This window comes from Myotis yumanensis, unplaced genomic scaffold (genome assembly GCF_028538775.1).
Source record: "Myotis yumanensis isolate MYYU_CA2020_CCGP unplaced genomic scaffold, mMyoYum1.0.hap1 SCAF_1, whole genome shotgun sequence".
NCBI classification, from domain to species: domain Eukaryota; kingdom Metazoa; phylum Chordata; class Mammalia; order Chiroptera; family Vespertilionidae; genus Myotis; species Myotis yumanensis.
In genome coordinates, this window is record NW_027223752.1 from 211,861,661 (window position 1) to 211,883,303 (window position 21,643).

General features: G+C 34.0%; 1 protein-coding gene across 2 annotated transcripts in view; it reads left to right on the top strand.

The window, feature by feature from the left end:
* Positions 1 to 21,643, top strand: part of GABRG1 (gamma-aminobutyric acid type A receptor subunit gamma1) — a 50,822-nt gene that overhangs the window by 6,762 nt on the left and 22,417 nt on the right. For both annotated transcript variants that reach the window (XM_070397170.1, XM_070397178.1), the window contains exons 2-5: positions 8,917 to 9,065; positions 12,357 to 12,424; positions 20,481 to 20,701; positions 21,404 to 21,486. In XM_070397170.1, coding sequence (XP_070253271.1) covers positions 8,917 to 9,065; positions 12,357 to 12,424; positions 20,481 to 20,701; positions 21,404 to 21,486 — 521 coding nt within the window. The remainder of the gene's footprint in view (positions 1 to 8,916; positions 9,066 to 12,356; positions 12,425 to 20,480; positions 20,702 to 21,403; positions 21,487 to 21,643) is intronic.

Genomic DNA, 21,643 nt, shown 5'->3' on the forward strand with positions numbered 1-21,643 from the left:
AAGACATATCTTTCCACATTTAGAGGATCTAATTCCCATTACTTTCTATCATTTAATTTCAAGATCTTTTAATAAATTTTGTAATGTAACAAATCTCAATATTGTGCCTCCACTTTGTGGAATTTTTAGCAGCCATGTAGAATTTATCTGATGTGGAAGAGCATATAAAACAGAGAATGTGAATGTCATAAAGAGTTGTATTGTTTCTAAGTCCAATTTATGTTGTCAATTTCTATGGATATAAATTGGAACAGTGGGGAATTTGATGTTCATTTTTTTTATTGTCTAAAGTTCTACATGAAAAAAAAAAATAAAGTTCTACATGTGTCTCCTTTTCCCTCAATTGACCCCCCGCCCCAGCCATTCCCACCCCAGGCAAGCCCCCACTGCCCCAGTGTCTGTGTCCAGTGGTTATGCTAATATGCATGCATACAAGTCCTTTAATCCAGTTGTCATTTCTTTAAAGACCATAATGAAAATTAAGGTTTCTTTACCATCCTCAAACCAACCACCAAAAACACCAAAAAAAAAAAAAATAGTTTCAAAAGAACATTTATAATCTTTGGATATTCACCAACTACCTGAAGATTATTCATCGGACTCATGGTTTCTAAACATTTCTCAATTTCTAAACATTTTTCAAAATATTTTTATTTATATTTAGAGAGAGAGGAAGAAAGAAATAAACATCTATTGGCTGCCTTTGCATGCCCCCCACCAAGGATGGCCTGCAACACGGGTACTAGTATGTGCCCTGACCAGGAACCAAACCTGTAACCCCTCGGTGTAAGGGCTGACACTCAACCCACTGAGCCAGGGCTCTAAACATTTTTAAAGAACAGAGTAGTCCTGTCTAACAATGTAAATAAAGAAAACAAAAACAATACTCCTAAAATTGGCAAAATATATTGTTTTATTAGTAGTATTTACTGTGATATTTAAGATCCATCACCAACCTGTATGTGTATGCCCATTTGTATATTTAAATTTTTATGTAAACGAAATCGAACACTTGTTTTTGGCACATATTTAATATTAGAGATATCTTTCTTGATTAGTATACTAATCTAGAAATCAGTTGTACCTACATTTCAATGACAATGTGGTATTCTATATTATAGAAGAATCATAACTTATTAAATTATTTCATAATAGATTCTATTTTATTTTATTATACATCGTTTTGTGTATGTACATACATATGTACATCTCTTTAATTTTAATATTTCATTAATATTTCCAAATTACTAACCATAAAATAATTCAGTTTTCTCTTAATGGTTGCAAAAATGCCACTTATCCATATTACCATCAGTACTTGAAGTAATGAATCATTTAATGTTCTGCCAATGTGATGGCTAAAATTTGTCACGTTTTTAACTAACTTATTTTCCCTAGGTAACAATAAATGTTAGCATAATTTCATCAATTTTTTGTCTTTTCACCCCCTCTGAATAATGTATACCAATTATGTTATAAATGTATTTGTCTGTCTTTCCTGTGTCTCTAGTCTTTTTCTAAATTGTGTCATGTCATCCATAAGTTATTCTTTTTCTATTTTTATATCTTTCTTTTTCTATTTTATTTTGGTTACATGCTACCCAGAAAGGCCTCCTTAACCCAAAGATCAATTTTCCCCCCAATATCTTCCTTAATAGTTTCATACTTTATTATATTTTGATTTTTCTTATATAATCTGTAATTTCTTATATAAGTAGGACTCTAATTTGTGTTCTTCTAAGTGGCTTAATAAGTATTTCAATACAATTTATTGAATAATTTATTTTTTCATATCCAAACTGGCTAGACACTTTTATCATATAGTAAATTTCAAATCACTTCGATCTGAATTTGAGTGCTAGATTGTGTTTTCACTAATTTCCTTCTGTATTACTACAATATGGTATGGAATATGGTAACTTTGTTTTCCGTGTATTCTGGCAGAGCACTTTTTAAATATATTTTTATTGATTTCAGAGAGAGTAATCGAGAGGGAGAAAGAAATAGACACATCAATGATGAGAGAGAATCATTGATCAGCTGCCTCCTGCATGCCTCACACTGGCATGTGACCTGACCAGGAATGGAAGTGACCTCCTGGTTCATAGGTTGACACTCAACCACTGAGCCACACACTGGCTGATTTCATCTAACAAAACTTTCTCTCAATAATTTATTCTAACCCCTCATCTTTATTCTTCTAGTTAAATATACTGATTTTAACCTAATGTATATGAACTCTGGGTTTCTGATTAAAATTTCTGATTGAATTTATAAACTAGCCCTAACTGGTTTGGCTCAGTGGATAGGGCGTCGGCCTGCGGGCTGAAGGGTCCCAGGTTCGATTCCGGTCAAGGGCATGTACCTTGGTTGCGGGCACATCCCCAGTGGGGGGTTATGCAGGAGGCATCTGATCGATGTTTCTCTCTCATCAATGTTTCTAACTCTCTATCCCTCTTCCTTCCTCTCTGTAAAAGATCAATAAAATATATTTTAAAAAAATGAGTGCTGATACAAACATCTATGCTAAAAAAAATAAATTATAAACTAATTTGGGAATTACATACTAACAATATTGTTTCATAGCAAAAACATTTATTTTACCTTTATTTTTTTCTGTTATGTTCTTTAATTCACTTTTCAATTTCTTTAAATTGACTTACACTTTCTCTGTTATATATTTTTAAATTATTTTTATTGGGAAGGAAATTAATTTTTGTTTATGATGAATTAGTAATAGTATCAGAAAGCTACAGTGAGGCTTTGACTTACGAATGTCCCGACTAACGAGTTTTTTGAGATACCAGCTGTCTCTTGGCCGATTTTTTGCATTAAGTTGATACAGTCATTTGAGTTAACGAGCTCCTTAACGAGCTCGGTCTCGGGACAAATTAAACTCGTAAGTCAAGGCCCCACTGTACTGTGTTTTAAAAGCTATAATAATTTAATTATCTTATTAAGGCTAGTAATAATAGTTTTTAGTTGTTTTTTTTCATTCACTGTAATTTCACCTGCAAACAGCAAGATGAGCTTTGATATTCTTTCCGTTTATTCATTTATTCAGTAAGTATGTTTTTATTGAACACCTGTTATTTGTTAAGGAGTAGACTAAGTACTGCTGACATGACATTGAATGGCTTCAAGGAGATTAGTGCCATAAATAAGTAAAGTAGTCAATTAAGATTCAGTGAAATATTTTTTTTAAAAAAAAAGCCCACCTGGCGTGGCTCAGCGGTTGAACATGGACCTATGAACTAGGAGGGCACAGTTTGATTCCAGGTCAGGGCACATGCCTAGATTGTAGGCTCAATCCTTAATAGGGGGCATACAGAAAGCAGCCAAACAGTGATTCTCTCTCATTATTGATGTTTCTATCTTTCTCTTTTTCTCTAAAGTCAATAAAATTTTTTTAAAAAAGATGAAATATGAAATTAAAAATGAGAGTTCCACAGCAGCACAATTTACAATAGCTAAGATTTGGAAATAGCCTAAGTGCCCATCAGCAGATGAATGGATTAAAAAACGGTGGTACATCTACACAATGGAATACTACACTGCTGTAAAAAAAGAAGGAACTCTTACCATTTGCAACAGCATTATGCTGAGCGAAATAAGCCAGTCATAGAAAGATAAATATCACATGATCTTACTCATTTGTGGAATACAATGAACAACATAAACTGATGAACAAAAATAGATCCAGAGACATAGAAGCTTTGAACAGACCGCCAAACCTCAGAGGGAAGGCAGTGGAGCTGGGGAATAAGAGAACAACCAAAGGACTTGTATGCATGCATATAAGCATAACCCAGGGACACAGACAGTAGGAGGGTGAGGGCATGTGTTGGGAGGTGCAAACGGCTGGGGAGAGGTCACTGGGGGGAAAAGGAGACATGTAATTCTTTAAACAATAAAGAATTTTTTAAAAAGATGCAATGTGATCAACTTCCTGGTAGAGCTAAGCACTGAACAGATTAGAAACACATAGCAGAGAACAGCTACTTAACTTTCTTGGCTTGGCTCCCTTTTCCCTCCTAAATTTCAAGTCATTCCCCTCTCTGTGTGTCAAATGATGGGTCCCCTATTCCTTTGAGTCAATAAAATAATCACCACATGGAGTGGACTATTTTACCTCCCTAAAACTCTGAAAGTTCAAATTGATAAGTCTGTTAAATATCACTTTTTTAGTTACTTTACTTCCCTACCAACTTTTATAAGTAATAAAAAAACTACAAGCCTACAAATAATTTTTTATAGCAAGGAATTTAACAAATACAATATAAAGGTGCAAAAAAACCCAAAAAAACAAAAAACAAAAAACACACAACACCGAATCTTTTTTTCTTAAATTTCTTATTTTACTTTTATTTTCTTTGACTTCTAGATCTTAAAATCAGAGCTTATACTTACTCTTTAAAAGCTAGTACTCATAGGCTTTGACGTTAGGGTCTCTTCTCCTCTGAAACATCATAACAGGTATGTTCTTTACTGAAACTTGTCACTTGACCACTATGCTTATAGGAGCTGATGTTTATGAATAAACACAATTTAAGTTGCCATGGCCAATAGATCACAGAGGAGGCCTGGCTTTGGAGTTTCATCTGCCTTTTCTGAACAGATTAATGGAAGCGCCTTCCCCTGGAGTCAGAACCAGAACATTCACACTCACCTTTATATGAACTATACTCAGGGTGACTGTATAATTTACCATGCAAATTAGGTCACTTTGCCAGTGAAGGAGGGTGCTATTAATAATGGCTAGTATTCTGGAAAAACAGGTGTAAACCAGGTCATCCGGGGTAAACTCGATGAATGTTTATCCTGTGTATGAAAAGTCGTTTATATTCATCGATTGACTTGTAGGGGTCTGGTGCAAACACGGTGCTCCTCCAGAGGACTGGCGGCGGGGCTGTCAATCAGCTATGTCCCCATGGCAGGAGAATCGAGTTGCAAATTTTCAGAGCTGCCACTATCGATTTCTTGGCAGGTTATAAAGCTCTGCTTCTCTCTATAAAAGGCTCCAGTTAATTATTTATTTTTTATTATTAGGAATGTATTTCAGAGCACTATCTGGTGGTGCATAGGAAAAGATAGGAATGAATGTCAAATTAACTCATTTTTGTGTATTTATATTTCAAAATTATACAGAAAGATTATAGTATACTATAACTATGCCAAAAATAAATAAATTTTGTATGTCTCTATTATTGTAGCCTACTTAGTGTATTCATTAGGCTGCTTTCCATTAAATCTTTAGCCATTTTATAAATCAGTTTTAATAATAGTCGAGTGCTACCTGTTATTTTTCATATAACATGAATTGCATCATATGAATAAATCATAATTTACTTAAACATAGTCATAATGTTTAAAATTTGCCTGCCTCAGATAATACTGTGATAAGCATCTTTATATGTGATGGTTTTCTGTTTCATTTATTTTATTTTATTTTTTCCACCACCATTTATCCCCTCTATATCCTCTTCTACCTCCATTCCCCCTTTCCCCTAGATCACCTCACTGTTGCCCATGCCCATGAATTATGTATCATTTTATCAGTTTTTCCTTTATTACAAAAATAAGCTAGTTTAGATCATGAATGTAATGTTATTTGTCTCTGTATTTCAGCACATACCACATTTGTAGTATATAATATTTCTCCATATGTGAATTACAGAATTGGATTGGATATGTACACACGTTAGATAGTCTTTCTCAACAGAGAGGGTGTGTGATTCCTTGAGCTCATTATTTTAACTTCTCGGAACTCAAAGGCAGAGACAAGGCATCCTACCCATGCACAATCCTAATGTACTTCAAATTACTTACCATCATTGATGCATGTGTTTATGAATTAGAAAATTCCAAATCCAACCACCCTGATTTGTATAATAAAGATAAAATGAAATTATATTGTGCAAACTTCAAAGGAAAAAGGAAACAAGTCTTCAAACTAAATCAATATTGTTTTAAATCCTGGCTATATTATTTAATAGTGTGTGTCCTTGGAAATCTATAAACCCAATTTACATCTGTAAAATAGAAATACTAATATTTTCTTCAATACATTACTCTGGAGTAAATTACATAACATGTGGAAGGAACTTAGTACATAGTTTCTGAAACATGGCAGGCACTTAATGATGCATTATATGCATTCAGTAGCAGGTAATAACAGCAATACATCAAATTTAAAATAAATAATTAGTAAATTAAAATATTCAAGAACTTAAATGTAAATGATAAGATTATGTGCATTCAAATTATTTAAAGAAGTCCTTGAACATGTGTAGAATTTCTCAGAATATTACTTAAAATCATAATTGTTTTCCCCAAATAGCTTGAAGACTCACTCATTCAACATATATAAATGCTACAAATATCTTTCAGTCTGTGAAAGACACTGAGATGTCAGATATGTTATATTAACTATTTTAGAAATGATGACAAGTACTCTTTAATCATCAAAATATTACTAATATGATATTCAAGGTAATTAATGAATAGATTGAAGATAATTCTAAAAGTTTGGAAAGAAGATGTGGAAAAGTTAACCTCGCCGAAACAGGTTTGGCTCAGTGGATAGAGCGTCGGCCTGCGGACTGAAAGGTCCCAGGTTCGATTCTGATCAAGGGCATGTACCTGGGTTGCAGGCACATCCCCAGTAGGGAGATGTGCAGGAGGCAGCTGGTCAATGTTTCTCTCTCACCAATGTTTCTAACTCTCTATCTCTCTCTCGTCCTCTCTGTAAAAAATCAACAAAATATATATATTTTTTTTTTTTTAAAAAGAAAAGTTAACCTCAATAAATGTTTTCCTGTTATTGCCCAAAATGAGGAAAGATAGCTTTGTACTATCATTGAGGTCAATTTTCATATTACCTCTGAGCTAGCTGGGAAAAGGGAATATAAAAATCACTATGAGCATGTACTTTCTGGAATACAAGGATGTTGATACTGTAAAAACTACAAATGTGTGAAAGGAAATCGTACTACTATACCAGTAGTATATACTTTTTTAAGTTAAATATGTCACAACAATTAATATAAATGAGAACTTCAAAATTCTGTTAACTAAATGCACCCTAATAGTTTACATAGGAATAAAATTTGTATACTGTAGTAATAAACTACCCCCAAATCTCAACACTAATTGTTTATTTCTTGTTTAGTGTTAACTGTGGCTCTGTCCATATTACCTTCCCTCCCAGAGTGAAGTAATAGAGTAACCTCTGTCAGTATGGCTAGTCTTCTGGTAGAAGGACAAGAGCTATATGGTGAATCATGAACTTACATTAAGCCTCCTGCTCAGTAGTGACACATATCAAATATTTTTCATTAGTCAAAGCAAATCACAGGCCACACAAGTTCAGTGAGACAGGGGTGTATAATCCTCTTGCAAGAAGGAGCATTTTAAGCCTAAGTTAGAAGTCAGTGGAGTGGAAAGTATAATTCTCTGACAGAAAGGAGAGGAGAAATATTGAGAATAATAACGTACTCCATTATCTATTGATAATGACTCTCAGTAGGTTTATTGTGAAGATCAAATGAGATAGTAAATAATGTAAACTTAAGTTTTAATTTCTAATGCTAATTTATACTCATTAAGGATGAAGAGGGTGAATGTTAACTAAACTTATTTTGGTAATCATTTTTTCAATATACACATATATTATATTATTATGTCATATACCTTCAATGTATACAATATTCTATGTCAATTATATCTGAATAAAACTGGACTTTTAAAAAAATATAAATGGTGTGGGAGCTGCGTTATATGAGATTAGATCCAAAGCAAAATAGGTCTGAATGGATAACTTGCATATTCACTATTGGACAGAAGGCAATCTTTGAAATATATGTAAATAAAAATTATAGTATGAACTTACCTGATTTTACTAGTATAAGTGTTTAGTGTTTTGACCCTTTTCACTGGAGGACTAAGGCTTACTACAGTAGGGTGTGTTAAGTCCCAGATTACCTTCTTCAAACAAAGATGGAGTTACTTATGGGTAATACAGTAAGAGCAGCCTGTTACTTATGATGAGTTGTAGATAAATATCTATATTATTTCATTTTCTACCACGATTCAGAAGTAAGCTGAATTCTTAGCAGGAAGCACCAACTGGAGAGTTAGAGCTTGATTCTCAGGGTTGTGTTTGGTTAGTTCCCCACTGTTTCTAGTTTTCTACTGGAAAATAGCAGTGGGCTATTTGCCCCCTGAATACTAACTTCTAGTTCTAAAATTTGAGAGTCATTCCCCCCAAATGTATGTGGAGGGTGTCACCCATGTTGGATTTGATGATACGACAACCTTTGACACAGTTTATGGAAAAATATCTCTCAGTTCTTCTAACTTAAAAGGAAAAAGCATAGATGTGTTCAATACTTGTTTCTTTTTACTTCAACCCTTTCTTCACTCATCTTTCCTCAATTCTTCTTTGGTATGCATGCATTTTTATACATTTTATCATACTAATGTTACAACTTTACCTGTATTCATTTATCTTTTAATTTTTATTTTGGGGTGTGGTTATTTAGAGTCACCACATATAGTTGTCCAGATTGTGTCCTGCACAAATCTAGGGCCACCATTCACATTTTCAGTGAATAATTTCTAAGGCCTTTAAGGACCATTGTGGGGATGGCCAATAATTATTTTATTATTGTAATATTTTATTTTAATGTTGTGTTACATTTCTTATAATAAATTTTTAACCTTTGAGCGTTATTATATTAGTAGAGTTCATATGATGAATACACTAGTCTTACTGAATATAAAATAATTCTAACACTTTTCCCCCCCTCTTACTTACTATTCCCTAACAAAAGTATAATAATCTTGAACTATTTTTTTTAAAATACCCAATTTGGTTAACTTCCTATCATCTGTTTTATTTTTGGAATTATTTAGTGTTGATAAAGCAGATGATGAAGATGATGAGGATTTAACGGTGAACAAAACCTGGGTCTTGGCACCAAAGATTCATGAAGGGGATATAACACAAATCCTCAATTCATTGCTGCAAGGCTATGACAATAAACTTCGCCCAGATATAGGAGGTAAGTTTTTAGTTACCTTTCTGAGATTTGGGGACTATAAAAACCATATTTACTGGTGTTATTTTAATTTTAGATCACATATTTCTTGAGTGTCTGATGTATGTTAGAGTGCTGGGTTTGACAAGTATTAATTGGAATAGCACTAATTTGGGAGGTTCATAGTCTGATGTGAGAATAAAGGCATGTAAACTTTTCTGATGTAATTACTTCACAACTGCTACAATGAAAGATGCAACAGCAAAGTTTAATGAAACTATCTGAGGATTAGAGAGATATTTTATAAAAGAGAATATTTGAGAAATAGTAATTCTAATTTTGTGCCAAAGTCACACTGTGTTTTAATTAATGTAGAATTATAATCCTTGATATTATCCTATATAATAGAAGGATAATAAGCAAATTGTCCCCTCAACCGGGAGTTCGACCAGGGGGCGGGGGCGGGCCCCCTACTGCCCAGGGCCCCTCCCCCCGGCCGAACCCCACCCATACACGAATTTGTGCACTGGGCCTCTAGTATTTAGTATAAGTAATCCTACTTTGTTCTACTTTAATATTGCTATTCTAGGTCCTTTGCCTTTATATGTAAACTTTATAACATAATTAACTTCTAAGCCCCTCCACCAAATCCTTAAAACAAACAAAATATATAAAACAACAAATATTATTTTTGAGATTGCATTAAATATATGGCCAATTATAGGGAAATAGAAATCTTTACTTTATTGAATTTTTATCATACCAAATTTATGAGCATTACATATTGTTCAATGTACCTATTTCTTTTTTATTAATATTTCCTGTAAAGAAGTATTAAATATATTTTACTAGATTTAATTCTCTATATTTGGAGTTTCAATGCAAGTGTAAATACATTGCATAAATACATTTCTGTTGATATCAGAAAGCCAGGATATGTCACTCATATGTAAAACTTTCTACACTGTAATTGTGAAAAGCATGTCCTACATATAAAAATGTCCTCAGGAATCATTAACTTCTTGGCATAGAACTATTCAGTCCTTAGTATCATGAAATAAAGAACAGGTAGTCAGTGTTTGTTGATTTATCAAATGAACTGAAAATATCTACTTAAGTAAGACTGGTATGTTGCACTTAATTGCTTATAAATGGTAAGGAATATACTGAGGAGTGAAACTAATAAACCTATTGCCTAGTTATTAATTGACTTTCATAAGAACCATTCTGTAAATCTAGCTATAATTCGCTTAATTGTATTATAGTTATTGGCTGCAATTCATAGCTAGTCAAAATAAATGGCAAGTGGTTAAAGCACCTCCTCTCAGAAGTCATTAGCCTAAGTTAAATTATAAAACCTTCTATAAATCATATGAGCTACTTTTATTTAAGAAATCTAATTGTTGGGTAGCAAATCAAATTACACTGTCATGTATAGGTCTGTGAACCTATAGTTTTGTACTGAAACTATTTCTAACAAATCGTTTCTTTTTCTAGCTAAGAAATATGTATGCCATAAAATAAATTCTTTGCTAGACAAAAAACAATTTAAATGTTATGGATTTGTAAGTGTAGTGTTTTTTTTTAATTGCAGAGAGAAAGATTAAATGTTGTTATATAATTGTACAGGTGCTGTGTTTCAAAATGCTTCAGGTTTCCCACTGAAGCTTGCTACCCTGGGAGACATGGGACTGAACAGAGACTCAGACAGGCAGACTCAGCCAGGTATTAGAGGAGGAGGAGCATCCTGCAGGGGGAACATAGAATCTGAATTGTAAGAGTGGTAAATACTAGGCCAGGAAGAGAAATCAAAATTTAGAAAGGAGAACTGAGTAAATATTACCAAAAACATTCTACCTTAGAAACATTTATACTACAAGTTGTTTTTTTCTGCTTTATTTCATTTGCACTATCCTATATAATAAAAGGGTAATATGCAAACTGACCCTAACTGCAGAACTACCGGGAACAACCAGTTGCTATGATGCGCACTGACTACCAGGGAGCAGATGCTCAATCCAGGAGCTTCCCCCTGGTGGTCAGTGCGCTCCTACAGGGGAAGCTCCGCTCAGCCACAAGCTGGGCTAACAGCTGCGAGTGCAGTGGTGGTGGTGGGAGCCTCTCCTGCCTCCTCGGCAGTGCTAAGGATGTCCAACTGTGGCTTAGGCAGGGAGCGGGCCTAAGCCAGCAGTTGGACATCCCAAGAGAGCTCCTGGGCTGCCAGAGGTATGTCTGACTGCCAGCTTAGGCCCAATTCCCCTGGGAAGCAGGCCTAATCCAGCAAGTGGACATCCCCCGAGGGGTAGCGGACTGCAAGAGGGTGCAGGCCAGGCTGAGGGACCCTCCCTTCCCCCAAGTGCACAAATTTTTGTGCACTGGGCCTCTAGTCTCTTTATAAAACTCTGTGAGTTTTATATAGATTTTTACAAAAATCTATATAAAATAGATTTTTTTCTTATCTACTTTGTGAAACTTTTACAGATATTCCTCAAGAAGCATTTGATATATCATAGAATAAACCATTTATATCATATTTTGTGAAGAAAGGGGGATAAATGAAATTATGTGAGAATGTTTCTCATAGCAAACAAAAATCTAATGAGTAGAAATTACCATTATCATTATTATGGTAAATCTCATTATAGGAACCAAAAATACCTGGCAAAGGTTGAAAGTCTAAATCATAATCAAATATGGCATGATTATGGATATACTTTAATCATATCATTTGATAGATCTTTATAATACTGACCTGTGCTACACATTTTGATAGAATATAAAATACTGTATATACAACTTAAAGACATACTGAAAAAATGCAAATGGTTATATAAACATGAATTTCATATAACATATACTCTGTGAGAATTAAGTAAAAATCTACTTTAAACTGGAGCCAACTATGAACAACCTACAGAAATATTCTTAACAACAAGGGAGGAACAGGGTAAGGAAAACAATAGGCTCTAAAATCCATGCAAATTCTAAAATTCTGTGACTGTTATAGAGAAAATTATCTAGCAATTTTTATTGAATTCACTTCCTTAGGTTTAATAAATTATTTAGGTATTTTTAAAACATTTTTAGGTTGTGCACTAGGATGTTTTCAGTCAAAAACATACATTGTAAAATCAACTTGTAAACTGAAAGGTGTTTATGTTTCTGTAACATTTTGTGTTCCTTCATTTTCTAGTGAGGGATGCTTTATTATTTAAAAAATAAATAGTAATACTCATTTAGATTTTTATAACTAAGTTCTATTTAATGAAATCTCTGATCATATTCCTTGACCATTTTTTCTTTGATGTTTTGCAGTGAGGCCCACAGTAATTGAAACTGATATTTATGTAAACAGCATTGGACCAGTTGATCCCATAAATATGGTGAGTAATGAACATTAAAAAAACAAAACTGTGGCATGGAATTCTTGAGTATATACCTCAGTAATAGAATGAACATGCAAGTATTTCTGATCATTAATTCTTAATCAGTTGAGGGCAATACCTCCAATTCCTATGTGCCAGGTATGAACAACTGGAGCTAAAATATTCCCATAGCTAAGAATGTGTAGCCCTTTACTTCAATGGTAGGAACTATGCTAGGAAAGAAAAGCTTATCATCGGAGCCATCGCAAGTGGATCCCTGAAGAAATCTGGGAGAAGATAACCAGAAGGACTGAGGGGAAAGCAGTCAGAGAAGGAAAGGAACTGACTGGCAGAGGACGGAGCAGGAACAGAGTCATAGAGGACCAAAGCAGGCTGATAAGATCAGGAGACTGTAAAGAAAATTGATAAGCCTGGAACATAAATGCAAGGAAAAGAATTAAAATAATGTTTAGATGCCTTATTAAGGATGGTCGTGTAAGCCATAACAAGAAGTTTATGTATTATATGAATTATATCCCATTGGGTAAGAGAAATGACTGGAAGCTTTTCATCATGAGCATATTATAGGCAGATATTATATATATAGTCTCACTCAAGGATACGTTTATTGATTTTAGAGTGAGAGAATGGGAGAGAGGGAGAGAAAGAGGAGGGAGAGAGAGAGAGAGAGAGAGAGAGAGAGAGAGAGAGAGAGAGAGAAACATTGACTGGTTGCCCTTCATAAGGGCCCAGATCAGAATGAACCCACAGCCTAAGTATGTCCTGACCAGGAATGGGAATTTGAAGACTTTCTGTGTACAGGTTGGTGCTCCAACCACCTGAGCCACACCGGCCAGGGCTACAGATTTATATTTTATATTTTTTATACAAAAGCATAAAAGATGGATGTAAGGGGCCAGGCCAGCTTTATAGTGACCAGTTAAGAGGTTAATGCATTAGTCTGGACAATAGATCATGAAGGCCTTACCTAGAGTAGTAGCAATTGAGCTGGAGAAGACACTAGTACATTTAAGAAATATTAGATGAGTGAACTGTTCAGAATTTAGAGGTTCATTGGTGGTGCATAGGCTGACTCCAAAGTATACAAATGAGAAGACTTTGCAGATGGTAGAGTTACTATTTAAAATACAGATGGAAGAAAGAGGGGTGCAAAAAACGGACGTATAAAAGTGAGAGGGGTAGGAGAAGAACCAGGAACAGATGATATTATGTAATCGGAAAAAATTAAAGAGCATGAAGAAGAAGGAACTAATAATCAATTGTCAATGTACGTAAGAATCTAATGAAAAATGGATTAAATTGGGCCCACTGCTGTTGGCAGTTAGGTGGAACTGGTTATTCTTTGCTAGATGAAAGTCCATGAAAAGATGAAGGTAGAAAATAAATAATAATTGAATTTTACATCCCTCCTCCATCCTCAAAATTGGTCTCTTATCCCACTTCTTGTCACAGGTTCTTGTAGACATAATATGGGTTATAGGAATAGATAAGCAACATGTGTTGTTGGGTCCATAGTGGTAATATAGTTTACTTTTATGATTTTGACATATTTCACTGAGAAGAGAATGTGATGAGTATGGTGGTAGATATGGGAGAGAGAGATGAAAGGAGAGAAAATAAGAGAAAATTCAAAGGAAGGCCATTTATGATGGAAAATGATAAAGTGTGTTATTTATGTCTTATCTTTATAATTGAATGGATAGCATTTTATTACTGATTTAAAGACATAATTAACTTCTCCAATAGAACCCATTGAAATTTTTAAAAAAATGGTTAAAAGTGTTCTGCCCCAAAGCCTAATAATCCCATTTCTGTGAGTCAAATTACTTCCTAGGACCCATTCAGTGGACTCAATAGTGTCTTATATTCATCTCCTTTGATTTTGTAATCTCTCCTAGTCTTTCAAGACACCAAAAAACAAACAAACAAAACTAAAAACTACAGACTAGGTAGCTCAGACAACAGACATTTATTTTTTCCAGTTCTGAAACACAGTAGTCCAAATCAAGATTGTAGCAAGTTTAGTTTTTTAAAATGCTTTCTTTTTTGTTTTCAAATGTCTACCATCTTGCTCACATGATGGCACAGTCCTCACATGAACTATTCTCTCTGCAAGCACATACCTGGTGTCTCTTTGTGTGTCCGAATTTTATCTCCCAAAAGGACACCAGTCAGATTTGTTTAGGGCCCAGTCCAATAACCTTATTGTAATTTAATAACCCCCTTAAAGGACTTAGATCCATTCTGAAGTACTGAGGGTTAGGGATTCATATGAAATTTTTGTCAATGCACTTCAGCCCATAACACCATCTGAATATAATTCTCTAAGATTTTGCTGATTTGCTCTATTATTTTACATATTCATTATTACAGCAGTCAAATTGTTTCTCTATTATAAGGATTTAACCACTTGATATCCACATGGTCATCATATCTAACAAGTGCCTGTGTCTGCTCATTCTCATGGTATTATAGTCAGGCTATGTTTTTGTTTTTTTCTTACTCAATATGATGTTCCTATGATTGTCATGAACTTTCACAGCTGCCTGCACTGACTGTTGTACTGACAGGATTGGGGCCACACCAGGACATCTTTGTTACCTCATTGCAAATGAATATGAATAGGCTGCGGAGAAGTTGAATTTGACAGTCTGAAATTAGAAACTAACTCTCAGGAAAATGTTAGCACTGGAGCAAATATCTGTCAGTAATTAGCTAAATCCTGAGACATGGCGAAAACAATCTTGTAAAGAGAAAAAAACAGAAATGAATATCAGACTTTAAGGAATATGTACATTTAAGGAATATGTACCTAATATGAGGTTGATGTAGTAAATAAAACAGCAAGGTTGGCAAAAAAATTAGGATAAAACAGTGGCAAATAAGCCAAGAAAAAAGAAAGTTTCAATGAAATTTTTAGTGTTAGCTCTGTTTAAATCGAATTCCTATACACCAGTTGATTATTGTAAAGACAAATCATTCTAAATATCTGTGTATATTATTTAACATTATGCAAATATGAGATTTCATAAAACAATATATAACTGAAATGTTAATTTTCTTTTTAGGAGAATCTTAAAATGCTCATTTTTAATTAACCAATGCTTAGAGGAGATAAGCCTGGTAGAGCATATGGAAGTCTTCATTTTCATGAATTGTATATTTTTTTGCTCTGGGCCTTTGTTTTCAATTTTAATGAATTCATTAAAGAAAAATATATAGTTGTTAAAATAAACAGAAATAGGATTCAAGGTTATGTTAGTGTCCCAGAGATATTTAACAAGTATGGATACCAAGAGCCATCCTATCTAATAATAGACAAACATGGTAATTGACCGTACCTTCGCTACGCCCCCATTGGCTAATCAGCATGATATGCAAATTAACTACCAACAAAGATCACGGTTAATTTGCATACTGCAGGCAGGGTGGGACAGAGCCACCCCGCTTGCCCTGCTGCCATCCAGGCCTGCTATCTGTGTCCCGGGGCAGCGGGCGTCCCGTGTGCGACCCGACCCTGGGCGGCCGGGCAGGGCAGCAGCGATCGGCTGGCCTGCCTGGATGCCATCCGGACATCCCGTGTGTGACCTGACCCAGGGCAGTTGGGTGTGGCAACAAAGGTTTGAAGGCGGCTCCGGCCGGAGCGAAGGCCTGGGTCCCGGGTGCTGGAGGAAAACCGGTGCCAGCAGCCAGGGGAAGGGAAAGCCTATTACATGAATCTTTTCGTGCAACAGGCCTCTAGTTTATGATAATCTAACTCTATAAAAGTTTCATAGTACTGAAGATTCATTTTCCCAGTGACACAAATTACACACTTGTGACCTGGAACAGTGATAATTTTTTAAAGGCTAATTAAATTAAATTGTTATTAAAACTGGTGATACCAAAGTACATACAGGAAAAAATTAAGAATGTTTGATACTGTTTATTAAAAGAGAAGTATTAGGGATTAATGAGGAGCAGTTTACATAGAAGACTGTTTTAACTAAACAATACAGAAAAATTAAAATTCATTTTTCATCAAATGAACAAAATTGCTTTGAATGTGAGTGCAATCAAGCAGGCAGACTTGAGTATAATTAAGCAAGCAAGAGGGTGGTTTTACAAGTGGGATGGCCAAGTATCAAATGTGTGTGTGTGTGTGTGTGTGTGTGCACGGGAGAGAGAGAGAGAGAGAGAGAGAAAGAGAGAGAGAGAGAGAGAGGTGTATAGTTTAATAATTTGTTTGAATATGGTGAGAAATGACTTTTAAGTCTTTTTTTGCTTTCTCTTGTTATATCAACCTAATTCTTGGTAATATACTCTTGAGGCGTATAACTGTGTTCAAACATTCTAAATACACTAGAAAAGCTGGTGCTCACAGACAAATTTTTCTCCATGAATTTCTTCAATTTTAAGGAACACATTTCTTCAGCATGATTTGTGCAACTGGTCCTAACGTTCAATATGTTTATCACTCTCTCTCTCTTTTTCTCTGCTCGTACCTCTTGTTCCTTCCTCTCGTTTTTTGTTATTGCAGCGTCTAGATTTAAGAAAATAGAATCTGAAGCATAGCTTGTACATATCAAAGAAACCCTGTTTATTCCTTATACTATGTTAACAGGAAACTATTACTTCTCGATAGGTATATTAATTTGAGAAATTATGAGTTATCAAAACCATAAAAAATGAGATTTTTTTTCCTATCTGGATAATTGACCTGCATATACTAATGGAGGGGAAGAGAAGGAGTTTAATCTTTCTGGATGTGATGAATTAAAGTAATTGAAAAAGAAGAATTTATATTTAACAGTTTAAACTTTATTTTCTTGGTTTGTACAATAGTTTAAAGCTTATTACCATAGTTTTAATTTCTTTACTTTTTTATATTGCATTAACATATTATTTTTGGCATTAGCTACTTAAATCTAGTTCTTTTCACAGGTTTTATTTTAAAACAATATAAAATATAGGTACGTTTTGATTCAACACTAAGAGAGATCAAATAAGAAATGATAAATGAATAGTGCTGTTTTCATTTCTATGCCTCTTTCTCAGTATGCTCATCCATTTACCCACATATATGGCATTAAAGATCTTAGAATTTGAAAATTAAATTAATCTCTGATCTTCAAATAATATAAAAATGATATTAGTTTTTGATATAAACAAATACATTTCTCTCTTTTATCATGGTTTTGTTTGCCTTACATGTATTTACTACCTATATTGTAACAGGTGGTTATTTCCCACTATTATATATTGGCTTCCTTCCTTCAGAGAAGCTAAAACCTAGTGGGGAGAATGGCTAAACAATGAAAAATACAGCAATACACAACGTCAAGGGCCAAGAAAAAGGCTGTGTATGAGCCCATATATATTTTAAGTTGCAAATGATGACCTTATGCTGTTTTTTATGAAAACAAATTTCATAAAAATAGTGTATCTGTTTATTATAGAAGAAATTCATGTCTAACATGGGAAAGTCAGAAATTTAAGTGAAAGAAAAAAATATTCTAGATGGTTGTTATCCAGTATTCATCATTGTTACTTCCAATTTAATAACTCTGTAGATAGCTTTACTAAATACCATAATATTATGCATATTTTATAGTAATGTGTCTTTTCACTCATTATATCACAACTGTTATTCCACCCACAACTCTGAGACCTCTGACACATCTTAGTCAGATTTTGGAGGTGTCTATTTTGAATTATTTTCAAGATAGAGAGTCCCAGGTTAGTTACAATTTTGTCTTTATAGATTAGTAGACATGCTAATGTGGTAGAATGGACCTGTATTACTTGGTGGTTCTGATATCAAGCTTGGCTTGACGAATACAGTCTGCATGTTGCTGTAAAGGCATTTTTTTTAGATGCGATTAACATTTAAATCACTAGACTTTCGGTAAATCAGATGATCCTTTATAAGGTAGGAGGACACCGTCCAATCAGATGAAAGCTCTAAGAGTAAGCACTGAGTGAGGTCCCTTGAGGAAGAGAGATTCTTTCTCCAGACTGCATTTGACTCAAGACTGAAACTTCATCTCCTCCCTGCAAACTACACTTGTACATTTTCTCAACATGTCTGTAGCCCTTAGATTTGATTTACTGCTAACCATTATCTGGCCCTTCATAATATCTGGACATGTGAATAGATAGTTTAGGGAGAGATTAATTTCCAGGTGGGAAGACCAGATTGCAATCAACCAAATTTTGTAATGAAATTATTCACCTACAATAATTTCTTAGGCAGGTCTGCATTATATATGAAGTTTTCTTTCATTACTAGAAAGACAGTAATATTGAATTGGCTAGTTAAGTATGAGACACATGCATAATTGGAAAGCTGACAGTGTAATGGGAAGACTACACTACATAAACTTTCATCAATTATGGTTTGACTTAATGGAGTTAGAAATCAAAATGGCTCACTTCTTCGTCTTTACTTACTAATGCTGTGTTCTCAACTCACTATCAAGGAAGCAAAGTAAATTTCATAATGTTCATTGCCTCTCACATGTTAAAAGCCCTGTTCCTTATCTCCTAATGTGTATCCTAGAAGCTATTGCACTTGTTCTGGATAAATGAATTTTCTTTTCATGTTTCTTTTGCTTATTTATTATGCAGCTTATTATAACCTCTAAATGGGAACATGAAGTACAGAACAGTTGAATCATTTTCTGGAAATTACACTAATACAAACGAGTAAACAAAATTGTATTTTCGATTACATATAAAATGGCACAAATTTTAATGACCTTCTTATCTTAGTGAGACACTTATTAAGGATTAGTAATTTAAAAGACCTTGGAGTTATTAACCTCTGTTATGGATTTGGGAAGGATAGATTATGAAGACTTCTTTCTCTCCTTGATTCTAGGTTGAGGGGATAATTTTGAATAGAAAAATTTCACATGTCCTCAATACTCTCTGCTTGGGAGAGTTTGACACTTCAGAAGTCATAGCTCTTTCAACAGTGGTTAGCACTTTTATAAACGTATTCTAAAGAAGATCCTGTCAGCTGCTCCTAAGGAAAATTCACAGCTGCTTGCTAAACCCCACCCCTCAGATAGGTAATTATCAAGTGTCACTTTTAATGCGCTGTTAGTTTGGAATACTGCAGCCAAGTATCCCCACCAAGTAGCATGAGGTTTCCTCTAGCAACCAATGCTGGATCTTTGCCTCGCCATAATCCTGGCACATATGTATGCCTCTTCCGTTATTTTAAGCTGTTTGTGCCACTTGACTACATACCAATGAACAACAAAATTCTGGCACATCATGTAAATTAAATACTCTTCCTAAGATCTACCATATCTACTGATGATCTGCTCATCAGAATGGGCATGAGCCTTCTTACTATTTCATTTACTATTAAAACCAGAAACCATGTCATTAACCCAGGTTACACTCTTAGACTCTGAATGGTTCATCATTGTGTCAGTTGAAAAGGCTGTTTGGATCAGGTATAATTTCTCCCAAAGAAAATACATCCAGCCTGAGAAGCAGGAGGCCAGGATAGGCATGAACGAAAATTATTGTGAAGATAACACAAGAATAGCGTCATGTGTGTGTTTATGTGTCTTTGCTTTAAAACAATTGAAAACAGTAATCTAAGTAATCATAATTAATTTTTTGTACAGAAAATAATGTAAGGGCTTTTAGGTAATTTGGTGAATATTAACATCTTAATTTTTTACTTCATATTGTTTTCTGTGACTTAAGCACAATGTGAATATCACAAAAGTAATATAATTGTTAACAGCGAGATAATTTGCTTTTGTATTTAATGATAATATCCAACATATTATAAAATCTTGAATAAAATTTCCAAAAAATAAAGCCAGGTTAAGCAGCAGTGATTACTAGAAATATTGGATTATTTTTACATGACTCTTTTAAACAATTAAAAAAACATTTGGATTATGACTATTTTTTTTTGTCCCAAAAGACCAAGTTTAATTGCTATTAACTTATAGAAACTTTTTAAATATAAAAATTCAAACATCTAAAGAAAATGTGTAAAAGAGTGGCTTTACTATTACAGGTCATTATTCTTTTTGTCTTTCAGGAATACACAATTGATATTATTTTTGCCCAAACCTGGTTTGATAGTCGTTTAAAATTCAATAGTACCATGAAAGTGCTTGTACTGAACAGTAATATGGTTGGGAAAATTTGGATTCCTGATACTTTCTTCAGAAATTCAAGAAAATCTGATGCTCATTGGATAACGACTCCTAATCGCCTGCTTCGAATTTGGAATGACGGCCGAGTCCTATACACTTTAAGGTAGTACTGTTTTAAAAAGTGTCATTGCTCTAACTTATTTTTCATGCTAATATTTGGTCAACTCATGAATTTCCCCTTTTTAAAGTTGCAGAGTAAGTAAGAACTATGATGCTCCTTTTATACATTAAAATTAGTATGGTGAAGTTTTTTTTAAAAAAACTCAAGTTCAGAGTTACACAGTGATTTTTTTAATAATGTAATAAAAAAAAAGTCCTTAAGAAAAGATTAAGTGAATGCTGATGTGTACGATTCAGTTTTATCTAATTCATTATCATGAGCGTTTCTACTTCTTAAGGATAACCCATAATGGAAAGATGTTCATGATAAATTAAGAGAAAAACTTATCATACTTAACCAGGTACACTCTGCTAATTGTTCGTGTGTGTGCACATGCACAAGCCCATATGTATGTGTATTGATCCCCTGAAGCACAAATTTTTAAAAGTACCTTAACATAAAAAGACATTCTACTAACTGGATACAGAGGTAGTTTAGTTGGCTAGAGAGGGAAATGTTAGAATTATCTAACTCATTTATGAATGTTATAATATTGCCACTTAAAACTTAAAGATTATAGCATTATTATTTCCTAGTATATCAAAGTTCATTATTGTAGGCCAAAATTATGCTTGAAAATTAGAGAAAATATTTGCAATACTTGAAATTACTTCTCATTTTTAATATTTTTTTCCATCTAAATAGATTGACAATTAATGCAGAATGTTATCTTCAGCTTCATAACTTTCCTATGGATGAACATTCCTGTCCACTAGAATTTTCAAGCTGTAAGTGATAAAATACATAATAATTTCTTAGATCAACAGATATATAGAGACTAATGAGAATGACAGAACAGCATATCAAAATGTCTGGGATGTAGCGAAAGCAGTAATAAGAGGGAAGTTTATATCATTACAGGCCAATCTCAAGAAACAAGAGAAA